Raw genomic sequence first — 25854 nt, 5'->3', positions numbered from 1 at the left:
CTCCAAATCATGTAAATATTGTCTTTGTCTAAAAAGGATCTCATGGTTTTAAAATGCATCCACATAATTAAGAGGAGTTTATATTTATATAGCTCCGATAATTTTTTCCAATATCACATTTTATAATATGAAAATTATAAATTTAAAAAATTTATATTATTTATTTGGCTCATAAAAAGTAAGGAGGGATATTATTTTTATTGTTAAGAGTGATTGTTTTATTTTTAAGTTGTAATTTATTTAATACTTTCGATTTTGGAAAATTGATTTTAAAAAAAAATTATAGAAATAATTGAAAATCATCAACCCTACTCGGCCCTTTCGCACCATCTGATTTCCCTCCCTCCAAATTCGATGTTTCCAATTCCCCTGACCAAAGCATCTGTCTGAGACAAACAGGGAGGTAGAAGAAGAAGAAGAAGAGCAGCAATGGAAGGAGTATCCTACCAGCGTTTCCCAAAAATCAAGATCCGGGAAGTCAAGGACGACTACGCCAAGTTCGAGCTCCGTGAGACCGATGCCAGCATGGCCAACGCTCTCCGCCGTGTCATGATCGCCGAAGTTCCCACCGTTGCCATTGACCTTGTCGAAATCGAGGTTAACTCCTCTGTTCTCAATGACGAGTTCATCGCCCACCGACTCGGACTCATTCCTCTCACCAGTGAGCGAGCCATGTCCATGCGATTCTCTCGCGACTGTGACGCATGCGACGGTGACGGCCAGTGCGAGTTTTGTTCCGTCGAGTTCCATTTGCGCGCCAAATGCATGACCGACGAAACCCTTGATGTTACTAGCAAGGACCTCATCAGCTCCGACCATACTGTTGTCCCTGTTGACTTCTCCGATTCCTCTGGCTACGATTCCGCTGATAAGAAGTATTTATATATTTTTAAGTTTTAGGGTTTTAGAGTTTCTTAGGGTTTTAGGGTTTTTGAAATTTTGCAATGGCTGTGTTAATGATGGTTTCTTTTTGTGATTAGGGGAATTATAATTGTGAAGCTGCGGCGAGGGCAAGAACTGAGGCTGAGAGCTATTGCCAGAAAGGGGATTGGGAAGGACCACGCGAAATGGTCACCGGCGGCTACTGTTACTTTTATGTACGAGCCTGAGATTCATATCAATGAAGATTTGATGGAATCTTTGACGCTTGAGGAGAAAACAAGTTGGGTTGAGAGCAGTCCCACAAAAGTTTTTGACATTGATGCTAGTTCCCAACAGGTTTGCTTCTATTTTCCCCAACTCCTTCATTTTTTCGCCCCCTCTTTTTGGGCTATTATTATGTAATATTAAAGTTTGTTTTGTTATGCGGAATCTTTGAATGGATTTCTTGTTAGTTTAGAGGGTTCTTTGAGTTGATGACGATTTGATTTATATTTGCTTTCCTGTATATCATTTTTGTGGATTTGCAGGTTTGGTATTGCAAGACCTTAGTTTTTGTTTGATTTTATTATATTAGAAAGTTTCTTAATTCTAAAAATTGCTTTATTCTTAGAAATTTGTCATGTCTAGACAATCAAAGCTTGGAATTTTAATATGAATAAATCAATGGTACACGAGAAAATAGGAAATGAAGAAAAAGGCAATATTGGATTGAGTTGTGGATGAGAGAATGGAGCTGATAGTGTGGCAAATGAGGTCCCGCTGGGTGAGAGATCAAAGTTATTTGGTGTCTTTGATTGCCATTTTGCTTCACCCTCCCCCCTCCTAAGAATTTGATTTTATGGGGCTTGACATCAATAGGTTTTTCTCTTTTGACATTCTAATACTTACTTTAAGTTTGTGTTAGATGGTTCCTCCATTTCGTATCTGGTTGTTTATGAGGAGGCAAATACTAGCATGAATCGGAGGTAGTGGTTGGCTGCTTTAGACAACACTAGCATGAATAATGTATGTTTTGCTCATCCAATAAATGAGAAATCTATTTTTGATAGTTAAAGAGACAAACCATAAAAGGAAAGTGATAAGAATATTTTAGATCCTAGAGAGGGAGTGTACAAAATCGAGGATGGTTTGCATCTAATACCCCAATTAGACCAAGAATACAAAGAACTAATGGAAGAGTTTATCATCCCTGATTCCAAACTCTCTAAACCCTCGAAGCATTTTCTGTTATGTTCTCTCTAAATCCAACACGCTAACCTGGTAATAACAACTCCTTGATCAATTTTGGTAGTCTCCACAAAACACCAAACAAATAAAATATCAAATGCCACACAATGATAGCCTTAAAATGAATCATAATATGATTTTTTGAGTCCCCATCCTTCTTACAAAGGAAACATCATTTAGCTAAAGGCCATCCTTATTTTTTAAGCTAATCCAAAGTAGATTTTTTTTTCCAAACCAACTTCCAATCAAAGAAACTGACTTTAGTTGGCGCTAACAATATCCAAACCTCCCTTACAGGAACAAAGCCCTTCCATCTTATTGAAGAAGCCATAAAAAGATTTAACTAGGAATTTTCTATTATTTGCTAACCTCTAACTCAACTTATCTATGCAATCTACCCTCAAAACTACAGAGTGGATAAGCAGAAAAAAAAAAAAAAAAAATGAACTATTTCCATCTCCTTGTCTGGTAGATTCCTCTGACAGTGAGGGGGTGGATGACCATGGCTCTCTATTTCCTTCCAAAAGTCAGCTACCCAAGATGCATGAGAACTTAGATCAAACAAAGCTGCTAAAGAATCCTTCAAGCAGGGGAAAAAAATTTGAACTATTTTCATCTCCTTGTCTGGTAGATTCCTCGGACAGTGAGGGATCTGATGACCATGGCTCTCTATTTCATTCCAAAAGTCAGCTACCCAAGATTCATGAGAACTAATACGAAACAAAGCTGCTAAAGAATCCTTCAATGGGTGATCACCACATCACATATCAATCCAGAATTTTGTTCTAGTACCATCACCAATCACAATAGTCATGCTAGACTTGAAAAGCATTGAATTGTGGTCTTCAGTTTGTATGAGTACAGAGTTAGGCTAGATTATTTAATGTTATGGTTTTCTTTTGCATTCCATAATATCAAATTTATATAAGAAGATATATGGATAAGGTTAAACTATTTATTAATAATTCATATCTATCTTTTAACTAATTTTATTTTGAGATTCAGATACAAATTTCTATTGCAACAAACTCCTTTCTTAGTTGCAAACCATTATCAGCTTTGTCCAACATAAAATCTATGGATCCAATACCTCTTGCCTCTTGCGCTCATGTCCTTGTGTCAAATGGAAGAATTAATGTGTCATACAAGGTCTTTTTGTCTTTTTCCATCCCGTTTCTCATGGGAGCCATTCCTTTCAACAAAAGCTGTTCAAAACACAGCCTAAGGGTATGTAAGGGCTATTTTCAATTGGCTTGCACCTTGATAAGTGTCTTGCTATGGCATCCATAATTGCTTTAGAAAAGTATCCTTCGTTGCTTTAAAAATTGTTGAAAAGAAAAAAGGAAAAAAAAAAAATTGTAACATGCATAAGGAATAAACACATGGGAATGATGATTCATAGAAATTAACACCTCATCCTTTGAATGTGTGGGGAGGAAAACTCAACTTCCAGCCCATCTGCTGAATGTGTTTCCTTCAGATAATGCATCATGGGTTGTCTTTCATATTCTCTTTTTCAGGTTGTTGTGGCTGATGCTGAGGCATACACTTATGACGATGAAGTGCTCAAGAAAGCAGAAGCTATGGGGAAGCCAGGGCTTGTGGAGATCTATGCCAAAGAAGACAGTTTTATATTCACAGTTGAATCTACTGGTGCAATCAAAGCTTCTCAGTTGGTGCTCAATGCAATAGATGTTCTTAAACAAAAGCTTGATGCAGTGCGGCTATCAGAGGATACGGTAGAAGCTGATGATCAATTTGGTGAACTCGGTGCTCATATGCGAGGAGGATGATCATTTTGGTAAAAAGGACTCATCATCTGATAAATTAGGTTTCTGGGAGATCAATTCCCTTCCATTTGCTTTATGGAATTTTCTTCATTGGAAATTCTGTTCTGACTTGATGTTTTCTGTCTTGCCCTTACTGTGCATTCCAGTCTTATTTCTTGTAAGTTTCCCCATTTGTCTGGGCGACAATTAGCTTTTACTAACCTTCTAGAGGTTGTTATCAAACATGTCACCTGTTTTAAATTAAACCTGTAAGAATGCATTTACATGCCATATAGCTTGCATCTATCCCTCTTGTGTTGGAATCATGTTATAGTGTGTTTTTTGGATTTTTCGCATCACAGGGTTGATGAGAGTTCATTTTGAAACTAATAGGTTAATTTCTATATAGGAGATTACATATTTTTCTGTGAGATTGCTTTTTTAGCATTTTTGACACTCATTTCTTTACTGGTCAACATGTTACTACCTATCAATAGAATATTGTACTTTTGGTAATTACACCAAGTTTGATGAGATATAGTCAATGTTCTCACCTGATCATTGTATCCCATGGTTTATCATTCGTAACAATTAACTAGTCTTGATTTTTGTTTTGGTTTCAGCATAATGAGCTAATTAATTATGAGTGCTTGGAAACATTTTTTGACATGGTCATTTATTTACACAAAAATTTTGAGATAATTTCAGCAGAGAGAGGTTAATGATTTTATTGACATTAGGACCAAACCCACAAGCTGTCAAGATGTCCTTGGTGTGCCATTTGGAAATGTTTCTGGGCAGGCTGTCATGGAATATGATTATTTTCCCTTAGTAGCAGGATTCTCCTATATAGTGTGAGTTCCACAGGTTGGAACAGCAAAATTTAATGTTCCAATCGAAAGCTTGTATTCTTTTCTTTTCTCTTGTAGGTCCCCACAGCAGTTACATAATAACATCTGAGAATTTGAAATTAGGGTTTGTTATTTTTTTTTAGTGGAAAAAAGAAGAGAGAAAGGTCGGGGTTGGACTACAGGGGAATTGGTTCTTTTCCCATCCTTACTTGGAAGACATCATGTGCTTATTTGGGACAAACAGTATTCTTTCTTCCAGATGGAAAGAATCTTACCTTGAGAGGTGACACTTCTGTTTCTTAATTTTCCTACCCAGATCTCAATGATGAACTTATATGATTCTCAAAGCTTGTGGGGCATTAGATTTCTCATCATAGTATGACATACAGATGGATCCCAATATTTTGTACTCTAGAGAATGAATTGTTACTTAAGATACAATAATGTTATAATAGCCTAATAGGTAGATCTAGTTATTAGACTCCTTGGTTTATGGTTGGATATGGAGAACTTGCATAGCTATTCTTTACTTGCTACATGTACAAACTGTTTTTTGTTGCTAGATTTCCTAGTTGTTCCTCTGGTACTTTTCAAAGTTGGATTATGTTTTAAGAGATCTGGCTTGCATTGTGTTGAGCTTAAAGTTTTGTTTTGCACAAGATTGGACAATTTAATGCAATAATCAGCAACAAGAGGTTTAGGCTATCACAAATGTGGGTGCAGGAAAGTTTTTCTTTTGAATCCTATATATATATATATATATATATATATATATATATATATATATTTATATATTGGCTGCTCTTGATGATTATTGGTTGGGAAGGGTTTAAATTAATCATTCAGAGGCAATCCCTGCAGCAAGTTAGGTTGAAGTTTGCAAATACACACTCTTTGTTGGAGGAAGAATTAGATGCTTGGTATCTTTAAAAAATTACCAAACAGGTGCATTTTTCTTCAATAACATAGCAATTATTGGTTGGTAGAAATATGGTTGAGGATGCTGATTCAGGTTTCTCCGCACCAATTGAAGAAGTTAGTTGATGTTGGGTGTGTTTCTGTCATGGGTTTAGTGAAAACCATCTTTCTCTTGTTAGATAGGCTTAATTATTATTGAATTGAGAGTTAAGCTCTTGAGTTTTGTGTTTCAAATGCAGCATGGTTTCAGAATTAAATACTAGCTACAATGTTTTCCTGTGATAAATTGGACTTCCAAAGTTACTGAAGTTAAACAGGAATTTCTTTGGATGAAAAATGATTCGCAGGTAGCCTCTATTTTCTGATCCTTTTTTGCACATTACCTCACTGCCCAGCACTATACTAGTATTCTTACATTTCTTTGTTTTGACATTTTTGCCCTATTGTATTTTTAAATTGTTCATTACTTACACATTGGTTTTGCTATGCACTGAAATATTCTCTGATTTAGCCTTATGATGGTTTTAACTTGTTACTTGTTCCTGAATTAGTTTGCATTCATTCTTTCAGTCTTCAAACTATTATCCAACAAGACAGCCTTACCAATTTTTACGGAGGTCACGAATTGGTCCTGAGGATCCATGGATTCAATATCCAGAACACTTAATTGTTGGATTATCTTAATGAAAAGGAGGGAATGAACTGTATTGAAAGTTGTAACATAAAATTTTCAAATTGGGTTCGCAGGCCTTGATTGTGAAACGCGTCATGCGTGACTCTGGATCGTAGCAAAAAAAACCCCAGATCAGCATGTTTGTAATGCAGGAAAATGCCGCTAGGAAACTAATTACCTGCTGCTGTGGTGTAAAACTGAGGGAAATGTTAGTTTGTCTCCTGATTTTATTTCCATTTATACAATGAGTGCGCTTCCCAGGAAACTGCTCTCTTCAATGGGTGTAGGACACTTACAAGCATTTGCGGATATTCTGCCAACTATTATTCCTAGTTTTTCCAATCCCATTTTTCGGTGTTGGTCACCAACTGATGATGTCGGATAAAATTCTCTTGGATTGAGCAGAAAGAACTGCCCTATGGGTTTTCTTTCTTTTCCATCCCCTTTTGTGTGGCTCGCTAGCATACTGCTAATCTATTGTAAGGCATCATATCTTCCAAGTTCCCCATTGCCTTCTAGGAACGGTCACGGGATCCATTTTGGTGGGGTGGAATGTGGACCAGATTATCCCTATTTTTCAGCTGCAGTTAAGCCAGGATCACTAGCAACCATTAGAAATTGAAGTGAATAAACCAAAATCTTCCCAACTCTTCTAACAATGCATGATGCATAGCTTGTTTCACATTTTCAAGACTACCTGTCAAACAAGGTTGGAGCATAAAATTTGTATTGTCACTGTCATCCATGCCTTTATTCTCTTGGCTCTTTGGGATAGTCCATCAGACCTTCATGGTGGATGGTATCCTAGCTCCAACCCCTTTGGGTAAATTGGGAGAATAGAAGAATTAAGGTCCTTTCAATCACCAGGTGAATGAATCCCACGAATTCAAAATGTAGGGTTCCATCACTGGATTGTTAACATGAGTAAATTGTCTATGGATTCAATAGTTTAAGTGTTTTTTTTTTGGGTTTTCTATTCTTTTTTCTTTTTTTTTTCTTTTTGGTAGTGAGGTGTTAAAAATTTTGAAATCCAACACCCCGCCACGGCGGCCCCCCCTCTTCCCCCCACAAATATACTATCCTATAAGACATGATGCACAATGGATAATAGGAGGGGAGGAAAAATATATTATCTGATAAGAGAGCATGGGAAGGTGGCTTGTAGAGGTAGGATTCAAACTGATGGTTACCACAGGACCCTGTTTAAAAATCTAACCGGTAGAGGTAGGATTGGGAATTTGGGAGATAGGGGCCTGGTGACTAATAGGAGCTGGGGTCCTTACGGACCCTGTCAAAAGATCCCCAAATCTTTGTCTGAGCAACAGACATGCGTGCAGAAAGGCAGCCAAGTTTCACAGGTTTGGGACATGGCTGACCCCCCTGAAAACTCCTATTGTCCTTTTCTTCTGACCCATTTAAAATGGACCCTTGCGCCCTAATAGCTATGTGGGCAATAAATTTTACCCCTCCGTTACCAATAGAGATCCATCTACCCCTTATTGAAGTATTAACCCTCCTTAGGACCACTTTACCCATAATACTGCCCTTACCATTATTTCTGTATTCAATGTCCTTCGTCTCCTTCTCTTACATCTTTCTTCCTAAAAATGAGACAATATATGTATGGTGGGGTAGGCAACTTGGACTCTCTGATTGGATTTTTGATCGAGGTCTTTACCTGGCGATTTTGAGTCTCATTGTTTATTAGATTCCATATTTCTCCAGACATGACTATCTTTGTTTAGTTTTCTGGATTGTATGTTTATATTTGAGACATGCCTCCATCCTAATTTAATGGATTGTATGTTTATATTTGAGCTCAGTCTTAACTATAGATACGAAAAAGCTCAAGCATAATTTTACAAACAAAGTGTTGAGGTCCCGTGGATAGCCCGATTGCAGAGCTGGACCACATATACTAGATCTTAATGCCATGACCAAATGGATTAATTTTTTGGCATTACATAAAAGATGTTGACCCCTTAAGAGAAAGAACCCACACATAGGATACCGATTGCATGTGTTAATATCATGCAATAACTATGGAACAGAGTGGGGAAGAGACTCACGCAGGGGTTGTGCAAACAGTTATGATGTCCCATTGGGGCCTCAATTCTGATCCCTTTGAGGGGCCATAGCCATCCTGTTCCTTCTGCTTGATAGCAGCCCCTTCAAGCCTTTGGATCCCTCTGTGGGGATACTAGGATTTTGGGACTCTACAAAGTTTCAGCCACATTTAGGTTCCCCCCTTAGTAGGCTTAAATAATTGAGATTCCTAATAAAAATTGAAGTGTCAATGCTAGTCATGCTGCGATTAGATAGGTTTTATTTTGGCTTCACTTTTGTCACATCGCCTTTGTACCATGGATGCCCTCCACTCGTGAATTTCAGAGGACCAAAGATTAATTGGTGTTTGGATCCAAGTCTTGATTGTCATTGTTTTCTTTGATAAGGTGGCCAAGGTACACTGAGACCATAGCAAAATTCTTTCTCCCAATTCTCTGTATGTGACATGTAGTGATACTCTCACATCATTCCCTTCCTTGGTTTTCCTCATCATTTCCAAAATCTCTAAAATGGGTGGAAGTGGAAGAGAGTATGTAGTGTTAGTTTGCTGTAAATGAGTGGTAACTGGTAAGCTACACCCCTCTCACATTGAAATGACAAAAATTGAAAATAAATAAATAAAAGGGAAGATAGCAGCAGAAAAAGAAGATCATGCAGCAGTAAATAATGGGCAGGGTCCCCACAGGATGCATAAGGTACAATTCTATAGAGTAAATGATTTCAATAATGAGATTTCAAATCTACCCATTAGAGGCCCTTTGGGATTTCTTCCAGAGACTTTTAAAAGCAGCATACTGGTTATTATGGAACATGGCTTATAAGAGTCTGATATGAATATGTTGGCCAAGTTTTCAACTGTTGAAGAAAAGGTGGCTCAGAGCTGAACCTGCTCTCCAAGCAATATGTGGCCTTGGACAGCAAAAAAAGGAAAGCAAAATGGGTTGCCATTTGCCATGAAACAAGTTAAAAGCATTTTTGGTAGAAGCGGTGTGGGTGGTTGGACTCAATCAATCCACGTTTTGGAGTGGCTTCAGTCAAAAGGGCCACTGATTATACAACGCCTAAAGATGGCAGAGGCTATAAAAGTGACATATGTTGTATTTTGCAGTACTGGGCCTGCCTATGGATGTTGTTATTGCCACTTCTAATCGTCTACAAATAAAACAAACCTGGCTCTGTGGAGAGAGGGGGAAGGCCCACACAGCATATGGTCCTTTCTTTTTGTTGTCATTTAAACTTTACAGCTGTGACCAAGAAAGAGCAGGGAAGACTTTGCATGAGGAGTCTCCATCTTTTTTCTTCCAAAAATCTTGAAAATTCATTTGTTTTATTAATGAAGCAATAAGAGAGAGAGAGAGACCAGGTCAAAAAGAGGGTTTTTTTTAGAGCCCCAGCTATCATATTATTCTACAATTATTGGTGTGGGGCCACACTGAGCTCTTGGGGCAATCTTTGGGAGGAAGAGGTTTTTCTTTGAAAAAACAAAGCACATACACACACTATGTATGCATATAAACACTCACTGTTAGCTCTCATGAATCATTATCACTACTAGCATGCATCAACTACCATCTACACTCCACCAACCTTAAAGCAAAGAACAAAAGTAGGACCAAAGACATCTCCCACAAAATCAAAGATTTTGTCTCCCAATTTCAAAATCCACCACCTTTTACCTTTTTACCTTTCGGATTGTGGAATGCTCCACCAACTCTCTCTCTCTCTCTCTCCCCCCCTTTTCTTTGTAGGGTTTTCTCCAAATGTTTCCAACCACGTTGCTTGTGGGAGTTGATTTTCTTTGTGGGTTTTTGTTTTTCCCCTGAAACTTCAATGTCATTGCTTGTGGAAGCTGACTTTCTTTCTGGGGGGTTTTATGTTTTCCCCTGAAATATCAATGTCAATGCTTGTTGGAGGGTTTACAGGAATCATCCACAACAATTAACAATGCTTAAAGCATTGATACACATTTCAAAGCCATAAACAGAAAGGTGAGACGTGGCCTTCACTTAATGGCTCCCAAAAAAAAACTGTTAATGTTTAACATGTGAAAAAAGCAAGACAGCTATCCAAAAGGGCATTGGCATGCTGAATTAAGAACCCACTAAAATGTACATCATGAATCTTTGGGGCAATTTAGAGAAAAGTAATGGCTAGGAGAATGTACTTTACATTCTAGTGGGGGTATCCCAACTTTCACGGTACTATCACCCTAAAAGATTAATGCAGTTAGTCTAATCTCAGTTACAATAACAATAATACATAAACAAAAAGATTTCTATAACAATAAAGTTAAGGGAAGAAGAATCCATATTGTTAAAAGTTGCGCAAAAGCATTGGCTAGGATGTCGGTTACTATGCCTGTCCAATCTCTACATCATTCATAGCCTATAATATCACCAAGTTTTCAAGGCCAATTCTTATTGTTAAGTGTAGACTGTAGAGGATGAACAAGACTGAAATAGTTAGAAGGGAGAGAGAGGTGGGGGTGCAACATGATCTCAGTACAGTTGACTATGTGATGCTGTCTCCCAGAATACAACAAACACAATGCACACCATGGGAACCCCACAATGCATTTTTCTTTCAACCATGGGGACAGCTGTTCTCTCCTTTCTTTAAAACCATATTATAAATTCGCAAGAGGTAAGGACACCTAGACAGAAGGAGATCACAGCAGATGCAATCAGTTAAGTTTGGTTTTGTCTAATATTATCATGTCCATGGAGGATATTGCAACTAAATGAAGTTGAACCTTTTTTGAAAGCTGACTGTTGGCCACCAATTCAACTCAAATTTTGACAATGTGGTATGGGTTAGAATTTAGAAATGGGTTAAAGCTGTAACCCACAACCCTACACAAAGAGGATGGTAAACTTTTGGAATAGTACAGTTGCTTTTTTAGGACAAATAATTTTGAAAATTAGAACTACTTTATGTGCTAATTAGACTGATGGGATGCAAAAGATTAAACTTAAAATCATGGAAAGTGGGCAGTGGCCAGTGGCCAGTGGGCACACACCCAAGGCGAGTAAGGAGGGCAACATCTGCTTTACTATAGGCATAGGGAGTAGAGTTGGAAACAAAAAGTAGAGAAAATCTAAGAGGAATAGATGGTGTTTTTAGGTCGGGATTAGGTGGTTATAGCCTATTGGGAGGATGAAGGTCATTTCCAATTTTTCATAAAGTAGAGGCCCTTCCAACGAGGTCAAACCCCAATGGAAAAGTCTCACATAAACCAAACCCCTCAACCCCACTGGCCGACAACCTGTTTCTTCCTTCACATGTCTTCAACTCTCCCCCTTCTCTCTTGATTTCTTATTCCATATTTGACTTAGACTTAAGAGGTTTTTAGGCATGGACTTTGCTCACACACACCCATTCCTCAACTCATTCATCTGTCGTTCTAAGCTAGCTAAGAGTCCAAGCAACGAAGCAAAATGATGACAACAAATAATCAAACACATTACATATACAAAGATGGCCAAAAATGTTTTGAATTTATGATAAAAATATAAAATATATATGTCCATATAAAAAGTATGTTGGGAACTGGGAACTGGGAAGAGACTCAAAAGAGAGTTACAGAGAAGACATATCTCATAGCAGCATTAAGCGGGGAAAGAGCAGATAATACTCTCTAGTCCTTTCTGTTCGGAAATGCCAGCCATTCTCCGCAGTGCAAAACTCTCTTTGAGACATGTTGAAGAGCTTCATAGTGGAAGTCCAGAGATGGCAGACAATTAAACTTGCACCATAATAGACATAATAGAATAATTATATATATATATGCTCTTGTAGAGAGATTAACGAGGACTGCTGCCAATGACATCCACAAAGACACGGTTCAGTGATGGCAACCGCATCTGCTGCTCCTGGGTTCTGCTTTTCTTGAAGAGAGGGTCGACCGGTGAAGAGGACACTGATGATTCCACAGCCCAAGAATCGTTTGAGCTATCACAGCTGAAATATGCATCCATCACACCATTTGGGCTGCCAGGAATTTTGGTGTACTTGCGCTTGCGAGGGTTGTTTTGAGCATAGAAATGGGTGTTTGATACTTCCACAATGAGTTGATGGCATTCAGTCACTTTATCCTGTTGAAATGTTGGGGTTTTTTTAAGGCTGATTAGTGAGCATTAATGACTGTTTGAACTTTAATTTGAGACTAATAATGAAGACCGAAGAATAACAACCCCACCCATGAGAGCCAGACACCAACCTTGTCGATTTTGAGGATTCCCAGAAGCTGGTTTTGGTATTCAATAGGATTGCAGGGCTCAACATGATTTATTACGTGAAGCATTGTTGCAGTAGCCAATACAGAAGGAAGGTAACGGACGAACCTCGAATCTGTAAATCATCACAGAAACGTAATAAGCTTAATGATGAGAGATCAGAAGATTTTCTCTCTTTATTCCTTTGTAGTTATCGAAAAACCTCATTTACTGATCAAAGGACATGTATGAGTATGTAAGAGGCGTTACAAAATGCTCACCGGCGACGACAGAGAGGAGAAAACGCTCGCATAGGCGGAGAAACTCCCAGTGGAGATGGGTCTTCAATCCAAGCCTTCTTATGATGTGATCAATGAAGGAGAGTGGGGTGACTGGGTTCATCTTCCATTGAAGAGTTGAGAGCACCAGAAGCTCCATTCTCTGAATTGTTTTCGCTTCAAACACATACTTGCTGTCCTCCACCTGAAATGTTTTAACAAAACCCAGATTCAAAACTGACAAAATTGACCTAAAAATTTGACATTTTTAGGGTTTTTTTTCCCAGATATTCAACATACTTGCAGGTCTAGGAGGAGAGGCACTTGGGTCTCTTCCACCTTGGCAGCCAAGGAGAGACAAGTCACAGCTGCTAGCTGGATCATCCATGGCTTATCTCTCTGAAAATGGAGGCTTGAAAGGAACCTATCCAAGTAGTTAATGGCGAGAATCGCAGTTACAGCTGAGAATCCGTAATGGGCATTGACCTTCATCATCCACTCCACGGCCTGACGCCGAGCTACAGCGAGAGCACCATCCATTTCACCATTGCCGGCACCGAGACTCGCTTGCTGCTCTTCTTTGGAGAAAAGAGACAGAAGCTCCTCATCTTCCCAGAACAAATCCTGTTCCAGCAACAGCAGAGGAAGAAGAGTAGATGAAGGGTCTATCCCATCATTATCAACATTGCCATATTTCTCACAGGCTTCCTGCTGCAAACACTCATCTTCTTCTTCCTCCTCCCACCTCTCCTCCTCACAGTAGAGAGCATCCAATAAAAAAGAAGACGAGTTGGGGGGCTGTGGTGGTGTTTGTTGATGATGTTGATTTATTGCCATCTTCTTCTGAGAAGAAGAGGTTTGAGTCCTCTTCTCATTATACAAAAGAAAAGCTTACACCCCCCACCATACACATCTCTCTTCACTTTCTCTATCTCTGTTTGCAGACCGCAGAGACTAGAGAGAAAGAAAGAAAGAGATACACAAAGAGAGAGAGAGTATCAAAGTAGAAAGAGAAGGGCGAAGAGACGAAGAGATTTATCAGAGTGGGTTTCACGCTTGTCCTTTATAATATTGAATTCTGTGGAGTCTCTCTCTCCCTCCCTCCCTCCTTTTTCAATTTTTATGCTTTCGGTGTGTAGTGTGGCTTGGCGGGCAAAAAATGTAACGGCACGCACACCAAGCCGGACCCCATGAAAACTACCTCTTATTCCATCCCTTCCATTATTACACATCTTTTCTTTTTCAAAACTAATTTTTAATTACAAAAAATATACGTGGAGGCTTCAGAAAAAACCAAATTTTCAAGTAAAACATTAATTATAATAATTTTAAAAAACATTTCCAAAAATAAAAAGGTGAAATAAAAGAATAGGTGTAGTAATTTAGAAAGAGGCCAAAGGAAGAGTTGACCCTCTTGTCTTCTTCTGGTTTTCCAGAAAAGGAAAATATAATAACATTATTCCCACTTCTCTACTCCCTCACTGTAAGTCTGTAACATAATCAATTGGGGCTTTGTGTTTTTTTTTTTAATTATTATTATTTATTTAAAGAAATAAAAAGGACAAAAGATGGGGGAAAAGTACAAAAAGAAGGAACCCAGTAAAAAGAAACGAAAAATAATAAATAAAAATAATGAGAAGAGGTTGCAATTTACCAATGCTGTTCACTTTGCCAGTAAAGAGTGATCCGGAGGACAGTGAACACTGAACATGGCTCATGGCTCATGAGAGACCGTGAGATCAAACATTTAGCCATGTGCGCGGATGGCGCGCGTGCCTTCACGCTACACTTTGGTGGGTCCCGATCTCATTTCATGATTTAACACCACTTTTATCCAATTTTCTACCCCAGTCATGATCATCCAGTTCATATGCATGCATTTGAAATTTTGACGTTTAAATTTCTAAAATGTGATCAAGGTAGAGCTGCACTTTGGGTCGCTCATCCAAACCAATCTCAATTCAAAAACCATCGATCCTGACTCAATCAAACTCGACTTACTCAAAATCTAGTTTTATTTTTCTAAGTTTGAATTGATTAGACCTGACTTGCATAATTCAAAATCCATTTATATATTCTTTAAAAAAATATTTATATATTTATAAAACTATATAAATAATGTGATTTTGAAAGGATTAGAATAGTCCAAATTATGACCAAAATAACTTTTGATTTCCCCGAGAATCAATTTATAAAATGTGATTTGAAATTTTCTACACCAGCCATGATCATCCCGTTTATATACGTTTGAAATTTTGATGTTCAAATTTATAAAATGTGATCAAAGTAGAACATCTGCAATTTGGGTCACTCATCCAAACCAATCTCAATTAAAAAATCATCCATCCTAATTCAATCAAACTTGGCTTGCTCAAAATCTAGTCTCATTTTTCTACGTTCGGATTGATTAGACCCGAGTTGCATAATTCAAAATCTATTTATATATATATATATATATATATATATATATATATATATATATATATTTTAAATATTTATACATTTATAAAACTATATAAATCCATTTAGGAATGTGATTTTGAAAGAATTAAAAATAGATCATAGTAATGAAAATGAAAGCGAATCATATCATATAGAATAGTCCAAATTATGACCAAAATCTTTTTATTTCCCCGAGAATCAATTTTTTTTTTTTTTTTTTCCATTCGATACACAGATCAAATTTGTACCTTGAAAAAACCAAATTTACATCAGACGACTCAGACCCCACCACTGGGGCTGTGCATCCAAATTTCTTTCATTCCCAATTGTATGGGGCGTGATACCAGGCGCATTGGGGGAGCGTGGAGCGTGGTATCAGAAATGAATTCGTAGATAACAGTAACATCTGCCTGAGAAAGAGATGAAAAAAAAAAAGTCATAAATGATGCCGTCTTGTATGGCAGTGGCAGGGCTAAAAGCATATATATAATCCGTACGCATCCTTTGACGTGCCCATAAATTTATTTATTTATTTATTTTTATTTTAATAATATTATACCCATGAAAATTAAAATAGACCCATTCGTATTTCAGTGAGAATTTATTCCAAGAAACTCCAAAACATTAAATAACGAGTGGGAAAAATAGAACCATGGGAGGAGACAAGAAAGCTGGTGGTGAATTTATGATCTGAGACAGAGATATACATACAGAGACCAGATCATTAACCACTCATTTTGGGGTTTCTGTTGTGGAATAGAGATGGATGGAATGAGAACTATTTTGCTGATTATGGGAAGGGAAAGGTGGTTTTATGAGGAGAGGTGGTGGGTAAACCAGTGGGGAATGTGAATATCCAAAGCTTGAGTAAAGCCAGAGTGTAATGCCCGAGCCTTGGGGCGTGCAATGAGTTGTAACACCACCTTGGCCAATGCCTGACACTGCCTTGTCTATTGTATATAACATCAGACCCTATGGTCAAGATTCTGCAACTAAACACTAGTTGTTGCTTTTCCTATAGAGTATAGACGTCTAAGTGTTTTTTCTAAATGAGAAATACTTATATTTGGGTAGTACCCCGATGGAGAAAGAGGTGATTGTGTAGGGAATAGGGAATGGGTCATAGAGATTGCTCTTAAATTTTAATAGACATCAAATATCATAGAAGGTTTGACCTCCCTCGTCAAAGATTATTTGATTTTCAAATGAAAATTTTAAAATTCTATCTATATGATAATTATTAACCAAATCATGTGTATGAGTAAAAATAAATAAAACAAAATTTTTGATATGGTTTGACGATCAATGTAATTCTTGTATCTACTAAATATACTAACACTCAATAATTCATTAATCAAAACGAATGAAATAAATTCTAATAGTGAAAATCTAAAATAAAAAACCTCTCAATTACGATTGCACCCTTTAAAAAACAAAACCCTAAACATAAAAAAGTAAAATATATGATAAGTGCAAACTCGTTAATTATCACATAAAACAAATTTCTTTAGAGAGCACTACCCTCTTCAATCCCTACTAGTTGAACAAGTAGCTTGATCTTCGAGAGCTTATCAAGAAACTCAACCCACATGAACTAATGGAGCAGTTCAATCATTGACATCCCAAGTAAAACACAACAATATTGATTCAAGCTTTACAATCCAACAATAATATCGTTCTTAAGTGGAAGGATGAGTTATCCAAATGCTGACTCCTAAAACATATTTCCGAGCTCCAACAATCTCACTCTTAATTCCAAGAATGAGTCATCAAATTGATAACTCATACAACAACTTCATAAGTTGTGATATCCAATACCATTAAAGATTTAATATATCCTCACTAAATATCGATTGGTTTTTACATGAGATGGTTAAAATTCAGTTTAACCCAATCTAATACATTTCATAACATTACTTTCTAGAAAGAATAAAGTTTGTGCTAAACATTAGAAATTTATGTTTTTCTTTGATTAAAAAAAACATAGAAAGGAATTGTCATCTCATATATAACTGATATTTTGGAAAAATACATTTTAATCTTCTGGCTCAAAATAGTATCATATTTATCCAACATAGGTTTCTAGCCAATTCAATTTCCACAAAGGAGAGAAGAATCTTTTAAGGTGGTGAAAAAATAGCAGTCTGACTAAATTGGACGACCAATGGTTGAAAAGGGGAATTGGAAGCACAAACTAGACCATTTGAGAATCCTAGCAATCCTGCCTCTGGCTTTGGTTTCCCTAAACTTGGAAATTGTCCAACTTTACCTCTTTGGGTTTGCTAAAACTTTTCTTCTTTCACCCTGTTAGTTGAGGTGAAACAGCTTGATGTGACTTTGATTCCCATGAATGGACAAAACTCAACAAAGAAACAGGTTCAATAAATCCAACCTGTGGATGAATGGATGGATGGATCTCCATTTATTTAGCATTGTTGACGGTTGGTAGTACATATTGAATCGGCCCTGTTCATTAATAATAGTTTATAAATAAACCAATAATTCCCATTTTTGCATAATTTATGATCCTCTGAAAGCTCCTCCAACAAAATTTAATGTTTCATTATTTTGATTTTGTGTAAAGACAAAACCAATTTATTGTTGTAAAACCATCAATTTTTTAAAAAAAATATTTGAGTTTTTTATTAGTTAGGCAAATTATGTGAATGATACGGTCTAATATTCTCTCTCACATGCGATAAATAAAAAATACATAGAAAAACCCGGATGAATCGATGGGAAGTCTCAAACTCTACTCTTCAATTAAAGTTTTGATATCATGTTAAATTACTAATTTTATAAGTTAGCTTCGAAAAAAAAAAACTCTTATAAGAAAAAATATCACTACCATTTTAGATGCATGCTATGCCACTTTTGAATTTGAGAATAGTCTATGAGAAAACCATCTTCCCATAAAAATAAAATGAAATCAGCAAAATACAAAAAATTAGGGAAGTGATGCTTGAAAAACAGTCCAGTTAAAAATTGCAGAAGGGTACTGAATAAAGGACTACAGTTACAGAGACAATGAGAGAAAAAAAAAAAGAAAGAAAGAGAGATGTGGTGGTGGCCAGCCTAGATTTAACTTACTCAGACAAGAATCAATTATCACAACAGTTGTTATACTATTAAGTCCACTGGTAGCGTATCATCTTCTTATAATATCCCAACCACAAACATAAAAACAACTAAAAGGCAGCAACCCCTGCTGCATCATTTTTCCTTCCAAGTCAACCAGCCCCACCACTTCTTGTTTTGGTTTTAGGACTTGGATGCATTTCCATCACAAAACAGACTAATTCCCATGGCAAAAAATCATCAATCATCTCTCCCCACTTACCCAGCTTAAATGTTTTGACAGATGCATGGAACCCCTGTGAGATTATTGGTTAACAATAGGACAGTACTAATTCACCTTGATCATTAGCCACTGGTTGGTAATATTTTCAATCCATGCACTAGATTCAAAATTAGCATCAATGTTCTCTCTTCTTCCTTTCTGGTATGGATGTCGTTTCAGAGGAGATCATGGAAATGATGATGATACAATGCTACATTTTATGATGCCTCAGATGGCCATTGAAGAACTATATATTTGACAGCAAGAGTCACAGAGGCACTTAAGAGTACTTTTGTTTAATCGAATCATATTAAAATTACAAGCACCATGTAAAATGGTGATCATATGGTGGGTGACTTTAGTGAACCTAGGTCTCTAATCATTTATGAAAAGTCATTGGCAATGGTCTTCTCCTTGTCTTTTATGAATCAACAATATGATAAAGAGGGGAAGAATTTTCAAAGTCCCTTCCCCCAACCCCCCAACCTCTCCCACTTGAGGTAATTGTGGATTGTGTTTGATTATCTTCCTTTTTCACAGTGGGTGCTTTGAGGGCTCATGACATGTAGCACTTGAGAGGTTGGTTTGTCATCCACTATCAGTAGGTAGTACCTTTCAAACTCACCAATAATAGCTCCCATGGCTTTGACCAAGGGAGGAAAAAAAGAGCCTATCTCAACCAGATAAAAGTGATCAGCTGAGCTTTTGACTCACCCACAACCATTTTCAACCACTCCCCTTGAAAAGGCCTTGTGGAAGCAAATGGCATTGGAAGTGGAACATCTACCCTGTGTGGGCTGTGGCTCCCACCTAAAGACAATCTCAATTGCTATATCCTGAATGTGACACCAAGCAACACAAATGATAGAGTCTTATTAGTTGGATTATTACCAGCTCTCAGCTTCAAGGGTCTCCTCTGATATCATTATCATAATTATCTTCACATTGGGCGAATTGCAACATCTCATTTTGATCACCCATACAGTAAGAGTGAGTGAACTGTCAATATAAGCCACCATAATTGACTGGAGACAGATAAGGAGAAACAACTCAAAGCTTGAAGCCCAAAATACCTACTAGGATTGAGGCATGTGGATATAGTTCTTTTGGTGCCAAGTAGCTTTATATTTATGGCTCATTAATCAGTCTACTATATGCTGAGGTACTCCCAGTTTGGAAAGGACAAGCTTGAAAGTGGCTTCTACTGGGGTCACAGTGACACCAAGGGCTATTTTGCTGCTTTGAGTTTTAAATGTATGTTTTTTCCAGGCAGACATCAAGTAGGTTCAATCTTTAATGTGTTTGGTACTCCAAAAAAATAAAAAATAAAGAGTCCAATCAAAAATAAAGAAGAAAAAGAAATTCCCCAGGCAAAAAGGCCATGGTAGAAGCAAAAAGATGGGAATTTTTCTTTAGCTGTGGTTACTGGTTGTATCCCCTTCTGTAAATAAAGAATCTCATGCAATATAGCAATGTGAGAAAAGAAGAGAGGGGCCCAAACCCAACCTCGAGAATGTCCTAAAAGGGCTAAAAGGAAAAAGCCAGGGCTAAAATTAGCGAATCGAAACAAGGCCCATTGGCTAGAAAGACGAAAACCCAAATCACCATCTTGATAAAGTTTGATTCTTTTTTTTTCTTGTCTTCTCGTAATTGATAGTATGATGGGTATCGGGTATATGGGTTTTTCCTTTTAAGCTTTGTTTGAATCTCGTTGATAATGAGAAGGTGAAGGAGAAGAAATTAATAACAAAAATTAGTAGAAATTTGACAAGGTAAGAAAAGTTCAAAAGAAGAGTTATCAAAAACTTTAATTGGGCATAAAATTAAGAATTTTTTTTTCTTTTGTTCTTTTACCATTTCACCCCTTTCTCTCTTTTGTTTCTTCTAATCGATGAAAGGCTCAAGTCATTCATACAGAAGAATATTGAATTTAAACCTTAGAACCACCTATAATTCAAGAAAGGTTAATGGTTAAGTTGTTTAATCAGGACAAAATAATCACCATTTTCCAATATTCGTTTCGCCCTACAAGCTTAAAAAATCAATGCTCTTAATATTTTCTTGATACAAGGGAGGAGTCAGCTTAGTTCTACCTGAAATTGGTAATTTCAAATTTCAAATTTATGATCAAATTCTTGGGCCCATCGGCATACACAGTTTCAAGCCTCCCAAGTGCTTTAGACTTGTGATACAAACCATTGAAGAGCTTCCTTGTTTTTTTTTCTTCTTTTTTTCGTCCAAAAATGTTCATTTATGTCAATCAAAGATACAAATGGAAGGAGCAACTCCAATAACATAGCATCACTTTCTCATGGATAATCTCAAGCTGATGCTTAAAAAATGTTTAGGCAGTGTAACATGCTGAACAAGGAGCCCTAAAAGTATAAGGGGAAAGAAAGACCACAAAATGATATGCAAATTGTTATCAACACTTGAAGCAGCGAGCCTAGGAATTTCTTATCATAACCACTGAAATCTTTGACATTAGAGAGAGAACCCAGGAAAATGTCATCACAAGCACTGAAATCCTGTGTCATCACAACTACTGAATAACAATTACACAGTTATACATGAAGGTGCTGACCCATTCCTGCTCTTCACTTGGACATGCATTTAGCTCAGTATGGTGGAGGATACAATCCAGGGTAATGACCTATTGAAAAACAGAACAGAGATTTAGCATTGAAGATGAGATGACAATAGCAAGAGATGTGAAGTAGAAAAGGAAATCACCTGGAGGATGATATGGTGAGGCTTGTGGAGGTGGAGGATAACCTGATGGTGGTGGGTATGGTGCTGGGGGATAAGCTGAATGTGGTGGGTACGGCTGTGGAGGATAAGCTGAAGGCTGAGGGGGAGGAGGGTATGACGATGTTGGATATGCTCCTGAATTTGGTGGGTATGAAGGGTAGGGAAATGTCGCTGGATAGGCTGCAGCCGCTGATGGATAAGGACCTGCAGTCACTGGTGGAGGAGCAGAGTATAGAGAGACTTGGGGCGCAGGAGGTGCTACATACTGTGGTGCTGATGGTACAAAGCTTGTTTCTGGTTTCTGCAATGCCCGGCAATGCAAAACATGGCTATTTATCTTCACACAACAGTAAATAAAGCCCATGGTATTTAATCATAAAAAACGAGTATGAAAGTAGAAGAGCTTACTCTGGCATTTGCATAGTGCAATATCAGTCGAACCTCTCCTGCATGTCTGCAATGGATAAAAGGAATGATTCAGAAGTCTGAAAATTTTCTACGCAAAAGGGTATTCACACTACAGATAATTTTGTGTCAGGCTGTAAATCTACATATGAATAAGCTACAAGCTAAATCCCAAATAGACATTAACAATGCTGTTAATATCACTTCCTAAATACAAACACCTTGTTTCATGATTTCCATGAAGGTAAAACATTGTCACATTTTGAAGTGTAACTACTTCATTGGGAAATGTATTGTAAGAACTTTCAGGTACAAAGCATGCTCAGCAGTCTTCTCCTCCCTAGCCCACATGATATGACCACCAGTCCTGAAGGATGTAGGTTACACAGAACTTTCAGAAACCAACTTATCCTTCCCCTCAATGTAGGATGCCTTCACCACCTTGGCTAAGATAGGAAGGTCATGTTCTCCTTTTCTCTGCTGTTGTATTCTCATTCTGTCTAATATTTTTTGCTGTTTTCTTATAGAACGTGAGGCTTATCACAATAATTTGACAGTTGAGTCAGCTTACTAGCTAATACTGTCATGGATAACTAAACAAGATTTTGGAATATCCTCCAAGCTATCAGATCAACCTTATAAGAAACACAGGTCATAGTTTTCAAACCCAGCCCAACCTGCCCTTCCCCTCAATGAGCAAGGCATTAAACAACATAGCAAAGATTGGGAAGCCCATCCTCATCTCTCTTTTTGCACATATTTTTCCAAGTTCCTTATAGATATACATATATATATATATATATGCATAAACACCTTGAGGCTTCATCACCACTCACCAGAGCTCAATTATGATTGTGCTATGATGCATATTCACTCAGCTTACCAGCCTGTGGCTACAATTCAGAACGTGTTTTCAAAACCTAGAGCCATGATGAATGACCACAGAAAGTTATGGAATACTTTCTAAGATCAACTCAACAGTGTCACTTCCAATGGTTGTTTCAAACTAGAGTTGTTTGCTTGGAGTTTAATAAGTTTGGTGGGCCCTACCTATCAAAAAAAAAAAGTTGGGTGGTCCCCTTATAATTTAATTCATAAACACTTGGATGATGTCAAGGTTGAAATTGGAATGTTTTTCATAATCTAACATGTCTTTCTCTGGTGCTAAACTATGGTATCTTTTCAGGGGGATCCTAAGAATTCAGTGGACTTGTAGAATAAACTAGAACAAAGCCCAATTTGAAAAACTCATATTCAATCACCTCAGGTGCAAATACAAACTATTCTCTGCCATGATGTCAAAACCTAAAGAGACACATTCTGAGGTCAAAAGACACCATCCAACATCTGGTGCAAAGCATGGGCCTACACAGAAATTTGATGATTACGATCTTCATAAGGTAAAGAAGAAACCATTGCCTTTCCCTGTGTCAAGACAAGCATCCTACAGATAAATTTTTCACTCGTAAGGCTACAAACTCCAGCATAACAACATAATAAGTCTATCACATAAAAGAAAGTCACATGAAAGTTATAAAATTTTAGAGAAGCGCTGACAATTCTAAAATCTAGGAATTGGAGATTTTCATTAGGTTGAAGTAAAGGGAGAGGACCGTCCCTTTTTTTCTTTTTTCTTGTAATTTTTTTGTTTGTTTGATAAGCAAGCTAAAGAGAGAGGAATGTTAGAATACTTCCATGTCCTGTATTACATATAACTCATGATAAACCGTAATAATTTATTTCACATAACAAAGCTTTCTCATAATCCACCATGCCAAAAAATTAAAACAAAATAAAATTATCTTAGAACCGATGTTTGTTAAAAAGGTGATATTTCTTTTTCTTTTTGATAGGCTTGTTAGAAGTTAAAATACTGTCAGTTTCAGTTTCTTTTCCTTGTACATGGAAAACCAATAGTTAGGGCTACAAATGAGGCCAATTGAGTCCCTCCTTTTGCACAACTCAAACACAAGGTATGATGCAAAAACCAATATGAATTACAAAAACCTTAATCCTTTATGCTAGGCCATTCCTCAAAATTTCCATTTCCAGCCATTCTTTGATATAGAGGTACAGTACATATACTTCCTGAAATCATAGGATGCTTGAAACTAAATCCTCAACATTGAAATTCCGTGGTTATGATTAATTTTTAAGCATGTAATGGCTGAGATTTGAAAGCATGGTAGAATTCTCAATTTCATAAATTGGTCATAACTTGAAAGGGGCAGTTTATACTTTACCTGCCAGTCTTAGTCTGAAGGGGCCAAGCAGTATCATCGTATCCCTGGGAAAGAACCTTCTGCAATTGAATCCTAGAAACACAAAAACCAAGAACATTCATCCAATTCAAAATCGAAACCAAAATCCTTCCCGAAAAATCACAATTCTATTGAAGTTTGTATTTAATTACTTTCCGCTGCCAATAAAGTCGTCATAAGTGAGGGTATTGCTATTCCAAACCACAGCATTCACCTCGCGAAGGCCTTCGATTAATGTAAACACAAATTTCTCTTGAAATGTAGGGTTCTTGCCACCATCTACACCAATCAAATTCAACTCAGAATCAGCAAACCCACCAATTGTTGCAAGAATAGCAGCAAAATACAAGGAAACCCACATAACAAAAAAGAAAAAAAAACATTAGGTTTTTCAATATAGGTCCCTCCAACAAGTCCACACAACTCTGCCTAAATAAAAGTATTTGGATGATTTGATGTGAACGTTCTTAATTTTCTTCCACGTTTTTCCAGGAACCCAACAAAGGGTATATGCAACAGATCAGTATCCCAAAGGAAAGGTCTAATACAACATGTAGATCCACAAACACATACACAAAGCTGAAAAATAAAGAAATAAAAAGGGGAAGTCACAAAGGGTAACCTGTACAGGTTCTTGTTCGGAACTTGGTGCTACCATATTCGACGCAAACATATGGATCTTGCCTTGAAATCCATTCTGTGTCCTTCAATTTATTGCATCCAACCACTGCATCCCAAACCCCAAAACTTGTGAATCAAAAGAAGATGATGATGATGAAGAAGATGAAAATAATTGAAATTGGAAGACATGGGCAGCCATAAAATCACCTGTAACCTCAAGAAGCTGGCCCTGTATACCAGAAATCGACATGGGAGAGCACTGTGCAGATTGGGTTGAAACTTGAAAGTAGATACATTGACCCTAAAAGAAAGACCTTTATAAACAAAAATAATAACAATATCAACTATTAAACAAAGTTACAACTTTTCAAATATGATTCCCCCTCTACTAATCTTTTGTATTTGGGTCAAGGCGTTTTCCATATTTACAGTAATTGATTTCTTATCCCCACTTGGAATTTGGAAGGTTGCTTGACTTTCATTGGCTGTTCCACGAATCTACAGTAAAATTCTACTGTTAGAAACGTGTCTGCCGAGTTTACTTTCCGTTGCCCTGTTTTGTCGTAGACAATTTGTCGGAAAATGCAACGAAATGACAACCATAGAAAAGAAAAAAAAAAAAAAATTAAAATTTTTTATATATTATTTCAATTTCATTTCACTCATCTTAACTCTGTGATATTAATGATTAAATAATTTTAAAACACGTAAACTTTTAAATAATTTTAATTATATTTGATTTCTTTTATATTTTTATATTATAATTAAACGTAAAAAAAGTAATTTCTTTTAATATTTGCTTCACTTTTTTTTTTTTCTTTTTCTTTTTGTGGGTTTGATTTTTCTTTAGGTTATATTTGATTTCCGGATAATTTGAGGAAAAATGTAAGGGGAAGAAAATATAAAAGAAAAAAAAATAAAAAAATAAAAAAATAGATTAAAAGTTGATAAATTATTTTTATTTATTGATATAAAGATTAAATAATTTTAAAATATATAAAATTTTAAATAATTTTAATTATATTTGATTTTTTTTTATATTTTTCATACTACAATCAAACATAAAAAAATTAATTTTTTATAATTTTTTTTCTTTTCTTAGTATTTTCCTGAAAGCAAACATAACCTCAATGAGAAGAAAATTTCACGCGGGAC

General features: G+C 36.8%; 3 protein-coding genes across 7 annotated transcripts; 1 reads left to right on the top strand and 2 right to left on the bottom strand.

Moving 5' to 3' along the window:
• The first annotated feature begins 311 nt into the window (after window positions 1–311).
• On the top strand, window positions 312–6585 carry LOC117911656 (DNA-directed RNA polymerases II, IV and V subunit 3-like). 5 transcript variants are annotated; one of them, XR_004650888.1, is made up of 7 exons: window positions 312–875; window positions 981–1218; window positions 3630–3910; window positions 4619–4732; window positions 4873–5012; window positions 5887–5994; window positions 6218–6585. XR_004650888.1 is itself a non-coding variant. In XM_034826061.1 (4 exons), the coding sequence occupies exons 1-3, from the start codon at window positions 430–432 to the stop codon at window positions 3900–3902; spliced, it is 957 nt and encodes a 318-aa protein (XP_034681952.1). In that variant the 5' UTR covers window positions 312–429; the 3' UTR covers window positions 3903–3910; window positions 6218–6585. The 5 variants fall into 5 exon arrangements, 2 of the variants coding, with proteins under 2 accessions (XP_034681952.1, XP_034681951.1); XR_004650887.1 differs by lacking the exon at window positions 5887–5994; XR_004650889.1 differs by lacking the exons at window positions 4619–4732; window positions 5887–5994.
• A 5272-nt stretch (window positions 6586–11857) lies between these two features.
• LOC117908550 (cyclin-D3-3) lies at window positions 11858–13916 on the bottom strand. The gene is made up of 4 exons (XM_034822195.1): window positions 13180–13916; window positions 12883–13084; window positions 12607–12737; window positions 11858–12481 (listed from the first exon to the last, which is right to left on the bottom strand). Exons 1-4 carry the CDS (start codon window positions 13714–13716, stop codon window positions 12191–12193), a joined length of 1161 nt encoding a protein of 386 aa, XP_034678086.1. The 5' UTR covers window positions 13717–13916; the 3' UTR covers window positions 11858–12190.
• Window positions 13917–20977: 7061 nt separating this feature from the next.
• LOC117911798 (elicitor-responsive protein 1) lies at window positions 20978–25032 on the bottom strand. The gene is made up of 7 exons (XM_034826214.1): window positions 24907–25032; window positions 24701–24805; window positions 24231–24357; window positions 24061–24132; window positions 21821–21866; window positions 21395–21713; window positions 20978–21314 (listed from the first exon to the last, which is right to left on the bottom strand). Exons 1-7 carry the CDS (start codon window positions 24947–24949, stop codon window positions 21280–21282), a joined length of 747 nt encoding a protein of 248 aa, XP_034682105.1. The 5' UTR covers window positions 24950–25032; the 3' UTR covers window positions 20978–21279.
• Between the last annotated feature and the right edge of the window lie 822 nt (window positions 25033–25854).

This window comes from Vitis riparia, chromosome 3, assembly GCF_004353265.1.
Source record: "Vitis riparia cultivar Riparia Gloire de Montpellier isolate 1030 chromosome 3, EGFV_Vit.rip_1.0, whole genome shotgun sequence".
NCBI lineage: Eukaryota > Viridiplantae > Streptophyta > Magnoliopsida > Vitales > Vitaceae > Vitis > Vitis riparia.
Note: the sequence above shows the minus strand (reverse complement) of the source record. Positions and strands in the feature narration are given on the sequence as shown.

Coding starts and splice junctions, on each gene's coding strand:
- LOC117911656 (XM_034826061.1), top strand. CDS start 430: ATGGAAGGAGTATCCTACCAGCGTTTCCCAAAAATCAAGATCCGGGAA. Junction 876..980: donor TACGATTCCGCTGATAAGAA/GTATTTATATAT, acceptor TTTTGTGATTAG/GGGAATTATAATTGTGAAGC. Junction 1,219..3,629: donor TTGATGCTAGTTCCCAACAG/GTTTGCTTCTAT, acceptor TCTCTTTTTCAG/GTTGTTGTGGCTGATGCTGA.
- LOC117908550 (XM_034822195.1), bottom strand. CDS start 13,716: ATGGCAATAAATCAACATCATCAACAAACACCACCACAGCCCCCCAAC. Junction 13,085..13,179: donor CTCTCCTCCTAGACCTGCAA/GTATGTTGAATA, acceptor AAAACATTTCAG/GTGGAGGACAGCAAGTATGT. Junction 12,482..12,606: donor GAATCCTCAAAATCGACAAG/GTTGGTGTCTGG, acceptor ACATTTCAACAG/GATAAAGTGACTGAATGCCA.
- LOC117911798 (XM_034826214.1), bottom strand. CDS start 24,949: ATGTCGATTTCTGGTATACAGGGCCAGCTTCTTGAGGTTACAG. Junction 21,714..21,820: donor TGCACTATGCAAATGCCAGA/GTAAGCTCTTCT, acceptor CGGGCATTGCAG/AAACCAGAAACAAGCTTTGT. Junction 21,315..21,394: donor CTCACCATATCATCCTCCAG/GTGATTTCCTTT, acceptor GTTTTTCAATAG/GTCATTACCCTGGATTGTAT.